Consider the following 20,261-nt stretch of genomic DNA (forward strand, 5'->3'; position numbering starts at 1 on the left):
AGTGCACAGAAACGCCGTTTACCTCCCCGCTGGAGCGGTACCTATTTATCTACTTGCACTTGGATGTGCTTTCGAACTGCTAGGTTGGCAGGAGCAGGGACCGAGCAACGGGAGCTCACCCCGTCACGGGGATTCAAACCGCCGACCTTCTGATCGGCAAGTCCTAGGCTCTGTGGTTTAACCCACAGTGCCACCCGTGTCACTTTTCCTTAGGAAGTCCCTATTTTCATCAGAGAAATGTTAGAGGGTATGGAGTTATCCAACCCCCGAGCCGTCTGAAGACAACCCTCTATAGGGAAGTTCTTTTTATATGTGTTGGAAGCTGCCCAGAGTGGCTGGGGCAACCCAGTAAGATGTGTGGGGTATAAATAGTAAAATTATCATTATGGAATGGGACGTCCCTATTTTCATCGGAGAAATGGTGGAGGGCATGCAAACACAAACATTAAAAGTTCACTTTGTGACCTTGGGATGGTGACGACCACTCTCAACCCAACCTATTTCACAAGTTGTTGCATGGATAAAAGCTGGGGGGAAGCCATGTCTTTCACCCTGATCCATTTGTAATAAACATGAGGGATGGACACAGGCTCTGAAGCATAAGAAAGATATTCAGTATCTTAAGTACACAGGAGGGTAAGGAACTACAAATTCAGGGCTTAATATTACCTGTGGCTTGTAGCTACTGCGGCCTGTAGACAAGAAAGGCAGAGAGAGAGAGAGAGAGAGGAAAAGAAGGTGGTTTAATGATAGGAACACATTACAATAATAAATTAAAGGGGCACAGGAATGTTAAAGTATGCAACAGCAACAACCAAGGTTTTGCCATTTAACCACAGAATACTATTGTTCATAGAAATGGCACCTGTTGATCTAATAACTTGGAACTTTACATACATGATTTACCTGAAGAGGTCTATGATATGCCGAATTTCAAACAGATATGATAAAATTACCACAAGTTCAGCAGGTTAAAAAGTGTTGAAAAGTGACACATTTCTTCTTTCTCATCCACTTATCATATATTTATTTCCCATTTTGGTGAAAACTACTACCGTACATTATTTTGGCTTGTCAAGGAAGGCATGCTTCCATGAATTTTGGTAAAGTTCTGAGCAGCCGTTCAACTGTTCTTAAGGTTTTCCTGAGCCATTAAAGCATACGGCAGCAACTGCTGGCAAAATGATTTATTTATAATTTATTTCATTAAGAAATTATACACTGCTTGTTAAAAAAAAACCCAAAACACCCTCAAAGTGGTTAACAAAAAAAGCAAAACAATAAAATCAAGAGATTGTTGCAACCATACTTAGAAGCATACAAAAGTTAAAACACTAAAACAGATTAAAATTACCTTAATTTTCTAAGCGTCTGGGTCTAAACGGGAATGTTTTCCCCCCACAATAATATTTATTATTTTTCATACAAAAACATAACAAAAGAGAGAGTAAACAATAATAAAAGGAAAAAAGAAAAAAAGAAAAAAGTATATGAAACATAAAATACATCAAATCACCGCGTAAACTAAAACTTAGTTAATTAATTAAAATTCATCTTCATAAACATACTACTTGACTTCCTCTAATCTCTTCCATCTGAATTTCTTAGTAATTATATATAGCAGTTTCTAATATCATTATTTCTTAAAACCATATCACAGTCATAATCATATTTCCTAGCTTTTCTTATCGTACATTTTCTTATTTATTTATTTAATCCTAATTTAGTCACAGGCCTAATTAATTCTTTCAGGTGGTTACATATCTTACAATATTTATTCAAATAGTCTTTGAATTTCTTCCAGTCTTCTTGGTGTTCCTCTTCTTTCTGGTCGTGGATTCTCCCGGTGAGATCAGCCAGCTCCATAAACTCCATCATCTTCATCTGCCATTCTTCTACCGTTGGTAGCTTTTGTGATTTCCATTTTTTGGCTAGTAAAATCCGTGCAGCAGTTGTGGCGTACAAAAATACTTTTACATCTTTTTTGGGCAGTTCAGAACCTGTTATTCCAAGGAGAAAGGCTTCTGGTTTCTTCATAAGTGTATATTTCATCATTTTTAAAAATTCATTATAAATTTTTTCTCAGAAGTCTTTTTCCCAGAAGACTAAACAGGAATGTTTTTAGCAGGTGCCAAAAAGAGTACAGTGAAGATTCCTGCTAAATATCAATCAGCAGGGAGTTCCAAAGTGTAGGCGCTGCCACAGTAAACAATTGGGTTGTTACAAATGCGGAATGCAGTAATGGCAATTCCACTGATCAAAGCGATCCAATCCAAAGTAATGCAGGGCATACACAGTTTGCTACTGCAGAGAGAATTCTGCCAATGTGCCAATGTTGCCATACCTATTCCTTAAGTTAAGGATCATCATAGCCATCAAGAATTGCATTTATATACCACCTTACGGTATATAAGTTTTCATAGAATTGGTCAATTTCAGTTTCTTCAGCACCAGTGGTTGGTGCATAAACTTGGATTACTGTGAGACCTTTTAACATCACAGCAATCCATGTTTATGCAGCAACCACTGGTGCTGAAGAAACTGAAATTGGCCAATTCTATAAAGACTTACAACACCTTATAGAAGTGACACCAAAGAAGGATGTTCTTCTCATTATAGGGGATTGGAATGCTAAAGTAGGGAGTCAAGAGATAAAAAGAACAACTGGCAAGTTTGGCCTTGGAGTTCAGAATGAAGCAGGGCAAAGGCTAATAGAGTTCTGCCAAGAGAACAAGTTGGTCATCACAAACACGCTTTTCCAACAACACAAGAGACGACTCTACACATGGACATCACCAGATGGGCAGCATGGAAATCAGATTGATTATATTCTCTGCAGTCAAAGATGGAGAAGCTCTATACAGTCAGCAAAAACAAGACCTGGAGCTGACTGTGGCTCAGATCATCAGCTTCTTATAGCAAAATTCAAGCTTAAACTGAAGAAAGTAGGAAAAACCACTGGGCCGGTAAGATACCATTTAAGTCAAATCCCTTATGAATACGCAGTGGAAGTGAGGAACAGGTTTAAGAAATTAGATTTTTGAATGTTAATGACGTCGAAATGAAATGAAGTGGTTCTAGTAAAAAGGCAAAATAAGAATATGCAAGAATGGATTGATATTAGATGAAAATTTGAAGCTATAATATGTGAGGATAAATAATTAAGGGTAAATTAAGAGGGTATGAATTTGCTGAACCAATTTTTAAATGGAATACAAAAAAGGGAGGTGTGAGGAAGTCAGGAAAATAAGTAAATGAACGGTAAGAAATTAAAAAGAGGGATTTTTATTTTTTATTTTTACTTTTTCTTTCTATGTTAAATTTTGGTTTTTGTATTTTTCTTGTGTTTTTTTGTTTATTGTTTTGTAACCTTTTTCTTGTTAAAAATTTAATAAAATATCATTAAAAAAAAAAAAGATTTGGTGGACAGAGTGCCTGAAGAACTATGGATGGAGGCTTGTAACATTATACAGGAGGCAGCAACTAAAACCATCCCAATTAAAAGGAAATGCAAGAAAGCAAAGTGGCTGTCTAACGAGGTCTTACAAATAGCGGGGGAGAGAAGGCAAGCAAAATGCGAGGGAGATAGTGAAAGATACAGGAAATTGAATGCAGATTTCCAAAAAATAGCAAGGAGAGACAAGAAGGCCTTCTTAAACGAGCAATGCAAAGAAATAGAGGAAAACAATAGAATGGGAAAAACCAGAGATCTGTTCAAGAAAATTGGAGATATGAAAGGAACATTTCGTACAAAGAAAATTGGAGATATGAAAGGAACATTTCGTACAACAGAAGCAGAAGACATCAAGAAGAGGTGGCAAGAATACACAGAGGAATTATACCAGAAAGATATGGATGTCTCGTACACCCCAGGTAGTGGGGTTGCTGACCTTGAGCCAGACATCCTGGAGAGTGAAGTCAAATGGGCCTTAGAAAGCACTGCAAATAACAAGGCCAGTGGAAGTGATGGTATTCCAGCTGAACTATTTAAAATTTTAAAAGATGATGCTGTTAAGGTGCTACACTCAATATGCCAGCAAATTTGGAAAAGTCAGCAGTGGTCAGAGGATTGGAGAAGATCAGTCTACATCCCAATCCCAAAGAAGGGCAGTGCCAAAGAATGCTCCAACTACCGCACAATTGCACTCATTTCACACGCTAGCAAAGTTATGCTTAAAATTCTACAAGGCAGGCTTAAGCAATATGTGGACCGAGAACTCCCAGAAGTGCAAGCTGGATTTCGAAGGGGCAGAGGAACCAGAGACCAAATTGCAAACATGCGCTGGATTATGGAGAAAGCTAGAGAGTTCCAGAAAGACATCTACTTCTGCTTCATTGACTATGCAAAAGCCTTTGACTGTGTCGACCACAGCAAACTATGGCAAGTTCTTAAAGAAATGGGAGTGCCTGATCACCTCATCTGTCTCCTGAGAAATCTCTATGTGGGACAAGAAGCCACAGTTAGAACTGGATATGGAACAACTGATTGGTTCAAAATTGGGAAAGGAGTATGACAAGGCTGTATATTATCTCCCTGCTTATTTAACTTATATGCAGAATTCATCATGCGTAAGGCTGGTCTGGATGAATCCCAAGCCGGAATTAAGATCGCCGGAAGAAATATCAACAACATCAGATATGCAGATGACACAACCTTGATGGCAGAAAGAGAGGAGGAATTAAAGAACCTTTTAATGAGGGTGAAAGAGGAGAGCGCAAAATATGGTCTGAAGCTCAACATCAAAAAAACGAAGATCATGGCCACTGGTCCCATCACATCCTGGCAAATAGAAGGGGAAGAAATGGAGGCAGTGAGAGATTTTACTTTCTTGGGCTCCATGATCACGGCAGATGGTGACAGCAGTACCGAAATTAAAAGACGCCTGCTCCTTGGGAGAAAGGCAATGGCAAACCTAGACAACATCTTAAAAAGCAGAGACATCACTTTGCCAACAAAGGTCCGTGTAGTAAAAGCCATGGTTTTCCCAGTAGTGATGTATGGAAGTGAGAGCTGGACCATAAAGAAGGCTGATCGCCGAAGAATTGATGCTTTTGAATTATGGTGCTGGAGGAGACTCTTGAGAGTCCCATAGATTGCAAGAAGATCAAACCTATCCATTCTGAAGGAAATCAGCCCTGAGTGCTCACTGGAAGGACAGATCGTGAAGCTGAGGCTCCAATACTTTGGCCACCTCATGAGAAGAGAAGACTCCCTGGAAAAGACCCTGATGCTGGGAAAGATGGAGGGCACAAGGAGAAGGGGATGACAGACGACGAGATGGTTGGACAGTGTTCTTGAAGCTACAAACATGAGTTTGACCAAACTGCGAGACGCAGTGGAAGACAGGGTTGCCTGGTGTGCTCTGGTCCATGGGGTCACAAAGAGTCGGTCATGACTAAACAACAACACCACCTTACGGTCAATGTCAAGGAAATAAACAACTATCTGGCACACTGGAGAGCCCGTGTGGTGTAGTGGTTAAGAGCGGTAGTCCCGTATTCTGGGGAACTGGGTTCGCTTCCCCGCTCCTCCACATGCAGCTGCTGGGTGACCTTGGGCTAGTCACACTTCTCTGAAGTCTCTCAGCCCCACTCACCTCACAGAGTGTTTGTTGTGGGGGAGGAAGGGAAAGGAGAATGTGAGCCGCTTTGAGACTCCTGAAGGGGAGTGAAAGGCGGGATATCAAATCCAAACTCTTCTTCTTCTTCTTCTTTTAGAAGACATCTGAAGGTAGCCCTGTTTAGGGAAGTTTTTAATGACTGATGTTTTAATGCATTTTTATTCTTTTGTTGGAAGCCGCTCATAGTGGCTGGGGAAACCCAGCCAGATGGGCGGGGTATAAATAATAATTTATTATTATTATTATTAACCTATGGCAGGCATAGGCAAACTCAGCCCTCCCGATGTTTTTGGGACTACAACTCCCATCATCCCTGACCACTGGTCTTGTTAGCCAGGGGTGATGGGAGTTGTAGTCCCAAAACATCGGGAGGGCCGAGGTTGCCTATTATTATTATTATTATTATTACCATCATCGTCGCCTTCATCATCATCATCATCTTCTAACACCTCTCAGCACGCTTAAGAAACAGCAGTTCCCAGCATTCTTTGGGGGAAGCCATAACAGTTTAAAGTGATTTAAAGGTATAGTGCAGAAGGGGGACTAAATTTAGATATAATCTTCGGAGTTCTCTTCTGGCCTGGCACAGTTTGGAAAGATTTATTTGGGGGGGTATTATTTGGAAGACTGCCTTCCTCCCCTCCAATTCAAATTTAAAGAGAATAAAGCTGTTGCTAAAAATAGCACAGAAAGCCCTTGTGAAGGACTCTTAGGAAAAATGCAATTTCTTCTTTTATCTCCTTCTCAAAGATTGCTGCAATTGTTCTATAAAAAGCCCTCTTTCCCCCCCCTTGCACCCCGACTACACGACAGAGCAAAATTACGGTGATCACTCACAGGAATTGCAAATCCCCTGCTATGTTCTCAACTGAAGCACCTGTCTATAAAAGGGCTTTTCTCAAAACATGGTCTGCTGGCTGGATTCATGAATCAAAATGCAGGAGATTTCTGTCACCTTTCAGCAAGTCAATATTAAACCCATTCATCAAATCAATTCACTGTGTGTGTGTGTGTGTGTGTGTGTGTGTGTGTGTGTGAACAACCACTTGCTGATGCATTTCAGTTGTGCTACGTTTACCATCAGTATAATTTGTGACACTTTGTGCTGCTCTGATCCGACTAGAAGCAGGGATTCAACCCCATCGTGCCTATCTTCTTCTTTTAATTATTATACATTTTTATTAATTTTAACATTTCATTTCCAACAGTCATTTAGCATAATTTCTGGTCTTATACAATATTTTGGACTTCCGTCAACAACCTCTGAAGATTTCCCATTATTTATCACTTATTCCGCATTTCTTAATTTCTGTATTACTTTTAATTATCGTTAACTAATAGTTCTCTTCATAGTCTTCCTTGCAATATTTCACCTAATCCTCCTTACAGAACTTCTTGCAGTCCTACTAGCGTGATCTGTTTATTACAATTGCTTTTCAAATAGTTCAAATATTTACTCCAGTCTTCTAAGAATCTCTGGTCCCGCAGGTTTCGAATCCTTCCTGTTAATTTATCTAATTCTGCATAGTCCATTAATTTCATTTGCCGCTCTTCTTTCGCGGGTAATTCTTCTTGCTTCCATTTTTGTGCCAATAATATTCTTGCCGCCGTTACTGCATATAAAAATAATTTCCCCTACAATGCCAAGTAAAACCATTGTGTCTATCTTCAATCAGAAGCACCTCAACAAATTCAATGGAGCTTAGCCAGTGCTGTTTTTGTAGAGAAACAGGTCTGGACTTCACCATGAATGCCTTCCTTGCTCTCTTATAATGGCACACCATGAATGGGGTGCCAGAACCGGGTTCTGTTGAATTCCAGCTGAAAAAAAGCCCTGGGCTCAGCTCTCCCCACCCTCAAAATATTCGGTGTTGGAGAAATTCATTTACCCTGCAATAGCCTGGCCTTCACCAGTTTCTGAAGCAATGCTTGTGTCTCCTTTAATTCAGCATTTAAGAGAATGCCAATGTTCAGTCTCACAATGGATCTGATTGTCCTTGTTACAGAAGAGCTGCTTTTTCCCCTTTCAGTTTCTCTTAAGCCGCTTTGTGGGTCTGGTCTTTGGGACAGAGGCTTGCGTGTACGTACCCTATATTGATAGCCCATGGCTTCCTCCAAAGAATCCTGGCATCTGTATGTATAAAATGTCACAGTGTTCCCAGGGCAATTAACAAGTATCATATTTTTCCATGTATAAGACGCCCCCATGTATAAGATGCCCCCCAATTATTGGGGACTCCAAATTAAGAAAACACCACCCAGCACTACCCGTGTATAAGACGAGCCCCAATTTTAAACCTAATTTATTGGTAAAAAAACCCCTAGTCTTATACACGGAAAAATACAGTATATCTATTAAAAAAAACACACACTCCAGAACCAAAAAGCAGTAGGCTTTTAAGTAAATGTTGAATAAAATGTGGTCAGGTAGGCCATTTGTATAATCCTCATAATATCGCTTGGAGTTTCGCAACTCTGCTGTGGCAGTTCTTTAGTTCCTTACAGACACTCCCTCAGAAATGTGGGTCGCATCCATACCACACATTTAAAGCACTCTTATGCCACTTTAACCAACAAAGTCAAGGGCGCTGACTTGGGCTCCAGGTTATGGGTGCCCAATGGCACCCGAGTTATAACGTGATGACATCATGACGTCACGTTGTGTCGGTCATGTGGCGCCGCTTCCGAGGCCTCACAGGGTCTCGGAGATTATGCCAGAACCTCAGTTTCTACCAGAAGTCACATTCAGAGGTCTGGCAGGGCCTCGGACGTCACTTCTGAGACTTTGCGGGGTCTTGAAGGTCACATCCGAGTCCTCACAAGACCTCCGAAGGTCCTCTGGGAGGTTGCGTTGGGGCTCTGTCACAACTTCCGGTAGAAACCAGAAGTCACGTCAGAGCCCCATGTTGCGAGTGCTAAGCACCCACAATTTTTGGTGGGTGCCCTGGTATCCAGGGCCCCCTAGACCTGGCACCTATGATCACAGTTCCCTCTAAAGAATTCTGGGAACTGCTATTTTTTAAGGGTACTGATTGTTAGGTGACCCCTCACAGAGCTACAATTCCCAGCACTCTTAACAAACTGCAGTCTCCAGGACTCTTTAAGGGAAGTGGGATAAAAATAATAAATCTCATTTAATTTTTATTTGCTTACAGACTGTCTCATTTGCATTTATCAACTGACTCTTAAAACAAAACAAAACAGATTTGAGGTTAAAGACTAAATAAGTACCGTATTTTTCACTCTATAGGACGCACCCGACCATAGGACGCACCTTGTTTTAGAGGGGGAGAACAAGAAAAAAAATTGCCCCTCTCTGCTCAGCGCCCCTTCAGCGAAGCGGCAGGAGAAACGGAGCCCCTTCTATTTCTCCTCCTGCTTGGCTGAAGGGACGCTGCGCGAGCCCGGAGAGTCTTGCTCTCCCAGCTTCAGCAAAGGAACCTGAAGCCTCCGGAGCGCAGCGGGAACTCGCGCTGTGCTCCAAAGGCTTCAGGCGGCTATCCTTGAAGCCTGGAGAGCAAGAGGGGTCGGTGCGCACCAACCCCTCTCGCTCTCCAGGCTTCAGCGAAAGCAATGCGAAGCCTCCGGAGCATGGAGTGCTCCCTCTGCACTTTGGAGGCTTTGTGTTGGTATCGCTGAAGCCAAGGAGCCTGCATTCGCTCCATAGGATGCACACACATTTCCCCTTAATTTTGGAGGGGAAAAGGTGCATCCTATAGAGCGAAAAATAAGGTATTTCATCACTAGTTATTTCCATTGCATACATCTCCTTACCTTGATCGCATTCACTTTATTTTCACCTTGGCTGAGATCCTCAATGGTTTCCATCAGGTCTTTACATGTGTCCAGGTTGCCTCCACAGCTGACCAGCTGCTCATACAATCCTTCCAGCTTCTCCTTCTTTTCTTCCCCCAAAGCCTGCATGACTTCCTCATACCTTTGCTCAAGGGTCAGCATGAGATCATTGTAGCCCCTCTCCAAGTTCTGCTCCTGCCTAGCAAAATTCTCCTGGAAAGAGAGTATTTCAGGGTTGGAATGGGTTTGCTGAGCAATTGCCAACCAAAAGATCCACGAAAGGACCTACATGACAAGCCTGCCCTGATTTTATAATACTGGTTCAGCCATAATAGGTTTTTTTAAAAAAAGAAGCAGATTTTCCAGCTGCACAAATTTCCCGCCAGACACCCCACACTAAAAAGAGAGAAATCTGAATGAACACAAAGAGTGCTTTGCTCTTGGCATCAATGGCAGTTTCTCTATAGGAGTCGGTTGTTGTTATCTACTACGCAGCAACGGTTCATTTATGGGTCTGTCTTAATTCAATAACCTGAACAAACATAAACCCCTGCATTGCAAAATGGGACAATCTACAAAAAGGCAAACACAACACGCTGGCTAATAACTTAGTAAATATATAATCAGTATGATGTCATTCAAAATATACGAATAAGCCACTTCAAAATAATATATATATCATACAAAATCGCTCAGATTCAGAAGGAGGTAGACTCCACCGTGGGAGCAGGGCCAGGGCGGGAGAGTGCTAGAGTTCTGTCTGGTCCTGTTACATGGGATCAATTCCAATCTGTTACCTCCGAGGATGTGGACAGGCTGCTTGGACGAGTGAAACCAACCACCTGTCTCTTTGATCCTTGCCCATCCTGGCTGATAAAAGCGAGCCGGGAAGGGCTGGGCGATGGGATCTGCGGGGTGGTGAATGCTTCCCTCTGTGAGGGAGCCTTCCCAGACCCGCTGAAAGAGGCGGTCATTAAACCGCTTCTTAAAAAAACATCTTTAGACCCGGCCAATTTGGCCAACTATCGCCCAGTCTCAAATCTGCCATTCTTGGGCAAGGTGATTGAGCGGGTGGTTGCTGAACAACTCCAAGCACGCCTGGAGGAAACGGACCATTTGGATCCCTTCCAATCGGGATTCAGGCCTCACCATGGGACTGAAACTGCCTTGGTCGCGCTGGTTGATGATCTCCGGCGGGCTAGGGACAAAGGTGAGAGCTGTTTCCTAGTTCTGCTGGATCTCTCAGCGGCCTTTGACACCATCGACCATAACATCCTTCTGGACCGTCTAGAGGGGCTGGGAGCTGGGGGCACTGTCATACAGTGGTTCCGCTCCTTCCTCCTGGGCCGTGTCCAGAAGGTGGTGGGGGGGGTGAGTGTTCAGACCCCTGGGCTCTCACTTGTGGGGTGCCTCAGGGTTCTGTCCTCTCCCCCATGCTTTTTAATATCTATATGAAGCCGCTGGGAGAGATCATCAGGGGGTTTGGACTGGGTGTTCATCAGTATGCAGATGACACCCAGCTCTACCTCTCCTTTAAATCAGAACCAGTGAAGGCGGTGAAGGTCCTGTGTGAGTGCCTGGAGGTGGTTGGAGGTTGGATGGCGGCTAGCAGATTGAGGTTGAATCCTGACAAGACAGAAGTACTGTTTTTGGGGGACAGGAGGCGGGCAGGTGTGGAGGATTCCCTGGTCCTGAATGGGGTAACTGTGCCCCTGAAGGACCAGGTGCGCAGCCTGGGAGTCATTTTGGACTCACAGCTGTCCATGGAGGCGCAGATTAACTCTGTGTCCAGGGCAGCTGTCTACCAGCTCCACCTGGTACGCAGGCTAAGACCCTACCTCCCCGCGGACTGTCTCGCCAGAGTGGTGCATGCTCTAGTTATCTCACGCTTGGACTCCTGCAATGCGCTCTACGTGGGGCTACCTTTGAAGGTGACCCGGAAACTGCAATTAATCCAGAATGCGGCAGCTAGACTGGTGACTGGGAGTGGCCGCCGGGACCACATAACACCGGTTCTGAGAGATCTGCATTGGCGCCCAGTACGTTTCCGAGCACGATTCAAAGTGTTGGTGCTGACCTTTAAAGCCCTAAACGGCCTCGGTCCTGTATACCTGAAGGAGCGTCTCCACCCCCATCGTTCAGCCCGGACACTGAGATCCAGCGCCGAGGGCCTTCTGGCGGTTCCCTCATTGCGAGAAGTGAGGCTACAGGGAACCAGACAGAGGGCCTTCTCGGTAGTGGCGCCCGCCCTGTGGAACGCCCTCCCATCAGATGTCAAAGAGATAAAGAATTACCTGACGTTCAGAAGACATCTTAAGGCAGCCCTGTTCAGGGATGTTTTTAATATGTAATGCTGTATTGTTTTTAATACTGATTGGGAGCCGCCCAGAGTGGCTGGGGAAACTCAGCCAGATGGGCGGGGTATAAATAATAAATTATTATTATTATTATTATTATTATTATACAACACATCTCACAAAATATACAAGTAACTGCAAGTTGTTATATGTATCAGAGTCAAATAATAAAGGTTCAAACAACCAATGAATAGCTTAGAGATGTTTTCCTTTGAGACTTGTGTGAGACGCCTTTCGTTGAGAGATGGTTTGGTGTTCATTGGTTGTTTGAACCTTTGTTTGACTCTGATACATATAACAACTTGCAGTTACTTGTATATTTTGTGAGATGTGTTGTATGATATACATATTATTTTGAAGTGGCTTATTCGTATATTTTGAATGACATCTGTCAGGGAACTGACATCAGAGCGAGAGGTGGAGGCAAGGCTCCAAAGCGATGCAGGAGAGGGGACCAGCAGAGGGGAAGGAATTCAGCGTAACACCGGTAGAGAAGGGAGGGAGATGGAGGATTCGGAGAGAGGTCTCCAAGACTCTTCACCCGAGACTAGTGGAGAGAGCACGGGCATGCCTCTGCCTACTCCTTCCTTGCGCAGAAGAGTCCCGCGCAGGGAGAGTAGGCGGAGACTTGGCGTAAAACAGCTTTTATGCTGGAAAAGGTTCAAGGGACGCCCACTGACGGATTCTGCAAGCGACTGAACAGCCACGGAGTGAGGGCTGTCAGCCAAGGCATGGTTAACCAGGCAATCTAGCCAAAAGTGACGGCAACTTACGCACAAGTAACCCCTTATAACCATTACAACATCATACCGATTATATATTTACGAAGTTATTAGCCAGTATGTTGCATTTGCATTTTTGTAGATTAATTCAGTAACCAACAGAGGTGCAAAACTTCAAGGGTATTTACAAAGACAACCCAAACGTTACCTGCCTGAAGATGAAGAAGGAGGGGAGCAGATTTCAGCCCCAAAGAAGAAGGTATTTTAAGATGGTTTGGCAGTTTAAGGAGGAGTTCAGTATGGATGGGGCTCGTCTGATCTCAACTGGTAGGAAGTCTCATAAAATTCGGCCCACAATCCTCAACCTGTGGTTTCTAGTGGATACACACCATGGGGGACTTCTAACAGTGACTCCCCTGAGGACATCTGTGACTGAGCAGCGATGTAAGAGATCAGGTCATCCTTGAGGTATCTTGGGTCCAAATTACTAACTTAATACAAGAACCTTGAACCTGGTCTTGTAGCATGTGAGCAGCCAGTGCCGACCTTTGAGCTCTAGAATTATGCGCTGGCAATAGTCCATCTCCAATAACCGTCCAACTGCAGCATTTGGAAAACCCAAAGGTAGCCCCACAATCAAGTATTGAGGTCCCATTCTTGAGGTTTCCAATGCATGAAGATGTCTCACCTCGATGGTGATAAAAATTTCCTCCAAGTGGCTAGAAAAGCTCTCCAGGTGAGTGATCTGATCTTCCAGTCTGCATACGTTTTTCCGAAACTCATCCTATTCAAGAAATGACAGCGTTTAGCATACCGGATTCTTGTGGAAAGAGAAACACCCCTCCTTCCAGACTGGATTGGCTGGTTTTCCATTGTCCTCACTGTTAAGTTGTGGGGGAACATATCAGACGACACAGCGATTCTTCAAACAGCTCTTGTTTATTCACAGGCCAGAACAGAACTGGACTGAAGGGTTCAGCCAGCCTGCTTATATAGAGCTCCAGTACAACATAACTGTAACAACTTTCTGTAACTATCCAATCACTGAACGTCACTTTCAATCCCTTATTTGCATATGTGGACCTGAACTATCTACAGTATCCCCCTGCTGGCCCAGGGTCAGAACTTCAGTACATAACACTCACCTTTGCAATTTCCACCACGCTGCTAAGAGGAATGACCTCGTGCTCACTGTGGTCGCCACTCTGCTGACCAACAGCTCTGATCGGGACACAGCACGTAATGCAGTATGTATCTTCCATTTTGTCGCTCTCTCTCGTGTTGTCCACAGAAGGCAACCTTTGCTCCTCTGCGCCTTGAGTCTTACTGGTTTCACACAAGCCCAGATCTCGCCTCCGGAAGGGCTCTTCCGAAAAGAGCTCCAGATCTTCAGCTGAGTCATAAAGCTCCAAGTGGTAGAATCTGGGGGGTTCTGCCTCGTTCTCTTCAGATCGCGTGTCCATTGCAGGAACAGAAAGACGGGATGCCAATCTATCCTGCAGAGAGAGTTGTTTGGGTTATGAGTAGCTGAGGAACAAAATGCCACAAGATGTTCAGAACAGGCAGAAGGAGAGCTGCATGGCCACAATGACACGAAGGAAGAACAAAATACATTGGTACCTCTGGTTAAGAACTTAATTCGTTCTGGAGGTCCATTCTTAACCTGAAACTGTTCTTAACCTGAGGCACCACTTTAGCTAATGGGGCCTCCTGCTGATGCCGCACCGCCAGAGCACGATTTGTTCTCATCTGAAGCAAAGTTCTTAACCTGAGGTACTATTTCTGGGTTAGCAGAGTCTGTAACCTGAAGCATCTGTAACCTGAGGTACCACTGTATTGGCACTTTTAATAAGCAGGAGGAGTTACTTTTGTGTAGTGAAAAAGCCAAAGTCCTGGCGTGTCTTAAAGTTTTAAATCAGGGTTTTTTTGGTTGTTGTTCTTAGCCTGGGGGCCACATGACATTCTGTGCAATTTTTGGGGGGCCTAATGACCAGTGGTGGGCAGGGCCAGAAGAAAACATAGGCAGAGCAACAACAACAAAACCTTGCCTTTGTACAGGTCCGCTCACCTTCCAGGGTAGGTGGTGTTGCAGCCGGGCATCCATGCCCTCATAGTGACCTGGCTAGGGGGCGGGAGATTGACGCCCCCTCCACACCAACCCCCTCCACGTCACCCCTCCCCGGCCAATCCATGCCAGCAGGTGGCGTGGCCACAGGTAATTTAAACCGCGGTGTGGCTGGGGGCTTCCCACTCCACGCCAGATCTCCTTACCCATCCACCCTCTTTTTAAGTTTTGGTTTGGCATGACCTTGCTATGGACAAATGTCGGCCGCCTTGTTGTTGGTAGGAATTTTTCCACTTGGCGAATTGGCACCGGCCATTTGGCTCTCGCCTGCCTTGTAGCCATCGTCACAACTTTGCAAGGTTAGGCATTGGGTAAGCCTTTGTTTAAGGGCATCCTGTTTTGATAAGGGCATCCTGTTAAAGGGATCCAGGGGTGTGGAGTCTGTCCGAAGTCCAGGTGTGGGCTAGGGCCATGCCACAACCTCAACAGGGTATTTTATGTAAGTCTTAGGGTTCCCCCTTCTGGTGGTTTGCCCTTAATTTGACTCCCTGCAGACGGGCGGGTGTCAAGATATAGCCTGGTTTCACCCAATGCCTAAGCCAAACCGCTCACATCTGTAACCAATACAGTGGTACCTTGGGTTACATATGCTTCAGGTTACATACACTTCAGGTTACAGACTCCACTACCCCAGAAATATTACCTTGGGTTAAGAACTTTGCTTCAGGATGAGAACAGAAATTGTGCGGCGGCAGCAAGAGGCCCCGTTAGCTAAAGTGGTGCTTCAGGTTAAGAACAGTTTCAGGTTAAGAACAGACCTCTGGAATGAATTAAGTACGTAACCAGAGGTACCACTGTACAGTCGTGGCCTGTTTAAGCTCATAATCCAAAACACTCATGGTGTGTTTATTAAGCAGTGCAGAACTACAGGGCACAGGGCCTTGGCACGCAATGGGCTTGTTTCCTCATTTGAACACATTCTTGTCTATCATGCAGTGGCGTAGCTAGTTGCTTGGGTGCCCGTGGTGGCACAAATGCCTTGCACCCGGGGGCGGGGCAAGAAGCCCATGGGGTGGGGCAAAGCACGCTGCACGGAACTTCCACAGAGTCCGCAAGCCCCACGTTGCTGTTTTGGGCAGCATGGAGCCTGCAGGTGCCTGAGCCACTGCGTCACTCCCCAGGAGAGGCGTGTGGCTCGGGCGCACTACAGGCCAGGCCCCGCGTTCACCCCCTCAGTGATGACACCCGGGGCATCCCCCACCTACTGCACCCCCTTTCCTATGCCACCGCTATCATGCAAGTAGCCAGACAAGAACACTCAAAGAGGATGCGAAGCAGGACTGATGGAAAATGTGGCTCAGTAGGGTGTTTGGCGTTAAAGCTCTGGTTTTCCCAGTAGTGATGTATGGAAGTGAGAGCTGGACTATAAAGAAGGCTGATCGCCAAAGAATTGATGCTTTTGAATTATGGTGCTGGAGGAGACTCTTGAGAGTCCCATGGACTGCAAGAAGATCAAACCGATCCATTCTTAAGGAAATCAGCCCTGAGTGCTCACTGGAAGGACAGATCCTGAAGCTGAGGCGCCAATACTTTGGCCACCTCATGAGAAGAGAAGACTCCCTAGAAAAGACCCGGATGTTGGGAAAGATGGAGGGCACAAGGAGAAGGAGACAACAGAGGACGAGATGATTAGGTAGTGTTCTCGAAGCTACCAGCATGAGTTTGACCAAACTGCGGGAGGCAGTGGAAGACAGAAGTGCCTGGCGTGCTCTGGTCCATGGGGTCACGAAGAGTCGGACACGACTAAACGACTAAACAACAAAAGGGTGTTTGGCCTGAGGAGAGTCCCGATAACCTTATAAAGAGGCCTGGAGTGAGCAACAGAGACTCAAGACTCCAGGACTGGCATGGACCTCTGTCCCCCAACAAGGTGCCAACTCTGGGTTTTGTCGCTCTGCCCTTTCACCCTCTAGCACGTGTCCTTCCAGTGGCCTTGCTGACCAAGGATCCAATTCAGGCCATTAAGAGAATTTCACGATAGTACAAACTTTACACTACAAAGCCATACATTTTGTTTCGGGTTTTTTTTTTACAAACATGTAATTTCAATTTACAAAGCATGAATGCCCTTTCAAAACTACTGCATGCAGAAATATGCTCTTGTTATCTTTTTATGCCGCAGTCCAATTGCTCACATTTGTCTAAGTTTATTGAGCAGCATTTATTAAGCTGAAGCAAAAAGTGTCATGGAGCAGCTTACCTGGAATCAAAGCAAAACAAGTCTGTCCATGCAGGTTTACAGTCTTAAATAAAAGACGCACAAGGGAAAGGGCACAAGGAGGAAAATGGAAAATAAGAATCAAGACTCAGGCACCCATTTTTAAACAATCGCTCCTACACTGAACAGCTGCGCCAGTTCAATCTACCATAATAAAAAAGGAGAATCTTGCTGTTCTGAAACTTGCCTTCTGTGTAAAGATTCCACAATTTCTTCTGGTGCCCAGATAGCAGTAAACTTCACATTTGTCTCTCCTGACAAACCTTGATTTTCATACAAAGGCAATTCTCTGCCAGGTTTCTAGACGGGCAACGGCGGACTTTTTGCTGTAACATGAGACAGCCGCTACTTTCTGTGAGGGATGTCAACAGCGATGAGCAAAACGACAAATATAGACCACCATCAGCTCTCGTTGCAGGGGAAGATCCTAAACTGTCACAGAGGAAAATGTCAGAAGCTGCCGGGAAAAGTTTGAAACCCCCTTGGGACCTATTCACAACATCCCTCCACCATTTAATTCCCTGTATTCCCAGTTTTCACGCATGAATACTGTTGCTCAGCAAGTCAAAATGCCATCACATTTGCACATCAGGAAAGTTTCAGCCAGGACCTGATGAAGACATGCTCAGAGCCTAAGTTATGGCAGATTTAAGAGGCCCCATAAAGGTAAAGGGACCCCTGACCATTAGGTCCAGTCATGGCTGACTGTGGGGTTGCGGAGCTCATCTCACTTTATTGGCCAAGGGAGCCGGCGTACAGCTTCCGGGTCATGTGGCCAGTATGACTAAGCCGCTTCTGACGAAGCAGAGCAGCGCACGGAAACGCCATTTACCTTCCTGTCAGAGCGGGAACCTATTTATCTACTTGCACTGGTATGCTTTCAACCTACTAGGTTGGCAGGAGCAGGGACCGAGCAACGGGAGCTCACCCCATCACGGGGATTCGAACTGCCGACCTTCTGATTGGCAAGTCCTAGGCTCTGTGGTTTAACCCACAGCGCCACCCACATCCCAAGAGGCCCCATAGCATTACCCAAAACTGAGTTTAATTCAAAGACGGAAGTCAATGAAAATAGAATAACCTTTGATGTTTGCGCATAAGCCAGGAAAGAGGCAATGGTGGAATCACGAGCCAGGCTGAGACATTTTGCTGCCACAAAAGCTCCCCCCGATCTATACACTTTCCCCCTCCCTGCCCCCAGCACCATACCTGACCCTCCCATCACAACTGCACCCTCACCTGTGGCTGCACCTGTGTTGCTGCCACAATACAACAGCACTGAGGATACAGCGGCAGTAGTGAGGGCAATGGCCCCTCCAGGTGGGAGGTAAAGGTAAAGGTAAAGGGACCCCTGACCATTAGGTCCAGTCGTGGCCGACTCTGGGGTTGCAGCGCTCATCTCGCTTTATTGGCCAAGGGAGCCAGCGTACAGCTTCCGGGTCATGTGGCCAGCATGACTAAGCCGCTTCTGGTGAACCAGAGCAGCGCACGGAAACGCCGTTTACCTTCCCGCCAGAGCGGTACCTATTTATCTACTTGCACTTTGACGTGCTTTCATACTGCTAGGTTGGCAGGAGCAGGGACCGAGCAATGGGAGCTCACCCCGTCGCAGGGATTCGAACCACCAACCTTCTGATTGGCAAGAACTGGCTCTGTGGTTTAACCCACAGCGCCACCCACGTCCCCCAGGTAGCAGGGGGAGAACTCAAATCGCCAGGTGGGTGAGAGTACCTTTGACAAAAGGCAAAATTATCACGAGAACTGCGCATGCAGCTTGCAGGCTCCTGCAGTAGCCAGTTTCAAATTCTAGCACAGACTCTCTGGGGCGGTGGCTCTCCTCCCCTCCTCCCCTTTCCCAATTAACCTCCATCTCCAGGGCTCAGTCATGCTTAATGACATCACCCTGGACTGGCCCCCTCTGTGACATCACCAGGGACCACCCTTAAACCTCAGATTTGGGCCCTGAAATCTCAGGGTGTGGGATGTTCCTTTACTGAGTGTGTGCAACGGTCACAGAATGTTGGCTGGTTGTTTGTGGAGGGACGGAGCCGGCAGAAAGGAAACTGAGTCGGAGGGGAAATGCCGTGTAGGAAGGCGTGGCTGGCTGGCTGGCTGGCTGGCTGGCTGGCGCAGTGAACAAGAACACTGCAGCATTCTGTTGTCAGCCTCACTGGTAGTGCTATCAATTAGTCTGGAAGACAATTTTATCAGAAGTAGATCAGAGGACAAGGTATAAAGGGCCAAAACAGATCCAACGGTAGTTGTGTTAAATTATTTAAAAGGATATGTGGACAAGGTGGGCATCAAAATTGTTACCAACCTATTATTCATAGCGGCAATAATATCCATATTATCTTATGGTGGTTGTTACGACTGATTCTTTAGAATCTGTTGCCTTTATGGCAAAAATAACTTATTATACACACCTGAGAAGAGAAGCAGGCACAGAATAAATATAGACTTTGGGCTGTATTCCTGTACACACACAGTAAGCTCTGTTGAATTCAAAGAAATGTCCTGGTGAATAACAAATACATAGGACTGCACTGACGAGGGTTGATGTTTGTCTTATACTGGAAGAACAAATATTGTTAGTGAAATAATTGGAACGTTATAGTAATGCATATGCAGAGTTTTTATGTGGAAAGATCCTTGCAAAAAATAATAATTTGTGCTTGAATTCATTTTAAAGGATAAAACCGTGTTTAGTAGTCTTAAAATAAAATGAGCCATCTGCTACCAAATCCTATCTGTTATGAACTTATATCAGTGATGGCCAAACTTGGCCCTCCTTCTGTTTTGGGACTACAACTCCCATCATCCCTAGCTAACAGGACCAGTGGTCAGGGATGATGGGAATTGTAGTCCCCAAACAGCTGGAAGGCCGAGTTTGGCCATCACTAACCTACATAAACAAGACTTAGGCAGAGCGATCCTTAACCTCGATTGATGCAATTAGAGGAGTTAAGGAAGCAGGAGAGTCGTCCACCAGGAAGCACCAGCCAATGGAGGGCATCAGTGTGGCTGCTGAAACTATGGGCAGGTGGAAGCGACTGCAGGTGGTATCCCTGGTGAGGGCAGCAATCATGGGCTCTGAATGACTGGGCCAGGCCAGAGCAGTGGCAGACAGATTGCCCCAGGGAAGGATCCATTGGGCTGGGAAGGTTGGAGGAAAGGAAAAGGATCCTGGGGAAGGGAAAAGTAGAGGGTGAGGTCTACAGAAGTGCTAGGTTTCCTGGCCAGTCTAGGGGTGCATCTACATACAGGGGAAAACCCGCTATAAATGAGTCAGAAATTAAAGCATTATAACAAAAGGAAAAAAAACGCTATGTAAAAATTGCATGGAAATTTATTTTGCTCGCCAGTGCCATCTGGTGTTGCATGTTCATAATGCATTCAAAACATTTTTAGTATTAATAATGT

At 45.3% G+C, this 20,261-nt stretch overlaps 1 protein-coding gene across 4 annotated transcripts in view; it reads right to left on the reverse strand.

Annotated features, from left to right (window-relative positions):
- The window catches only part of FSD2 (fibronectin type III and SPRY domain containing 2), a 29,964-nt gene extending 12,688 nt beyond the window's left edge, over positions 1-17,276 (reverse strand). The window contains exons 1-5 of one of the 4 annotated variants that reach the window (XM_081838959.1): positions 17,026-17,276; positions 13,641-13,991; positions 13,184-13,279; positions 9,396-9,629; positions 670-692 (exon numbers count right to left, since the gene is read on the reverse strand). In XM_081838959.1, coding sequence (XP_081695085.1) covers positions 670-692; positions 9,396-9,629; positions 13,184-13,279; positions 13,641-13,958 — 671 coding nt within the window. In that variant the 5' untranslated portion in view covers positions 13,959-13,991; positions 17,026-17,276. Of the gene's footprint in view, positions 1-669; positions 693-9,395; positions 9,630-13,183; positions 13,280-13,640; positions 14,006-16,820; positions 16,972-17,025 lie in introns of those variants that run through there. The other 3 variants (XM_081838956.1, XM_081838957.1, XM_081838958.1) reach the window with 3 other exon arrangements.
- Between the last annotated feature and the right edge of the window lie 2,985 nt (positions 17,277-20,261).

Source organism: Podarcis erhardii, assembly GCF_964252035.2.
Source record: "Podarcis erhardii genome assembly, chromosome: 14".
Taxonomy (NCBI): Eukaryota; Metazoa; Chordata; class Lepidosauria; order Squamata; family Lacertidae; genus Podarcis; species Podarcis erhardii.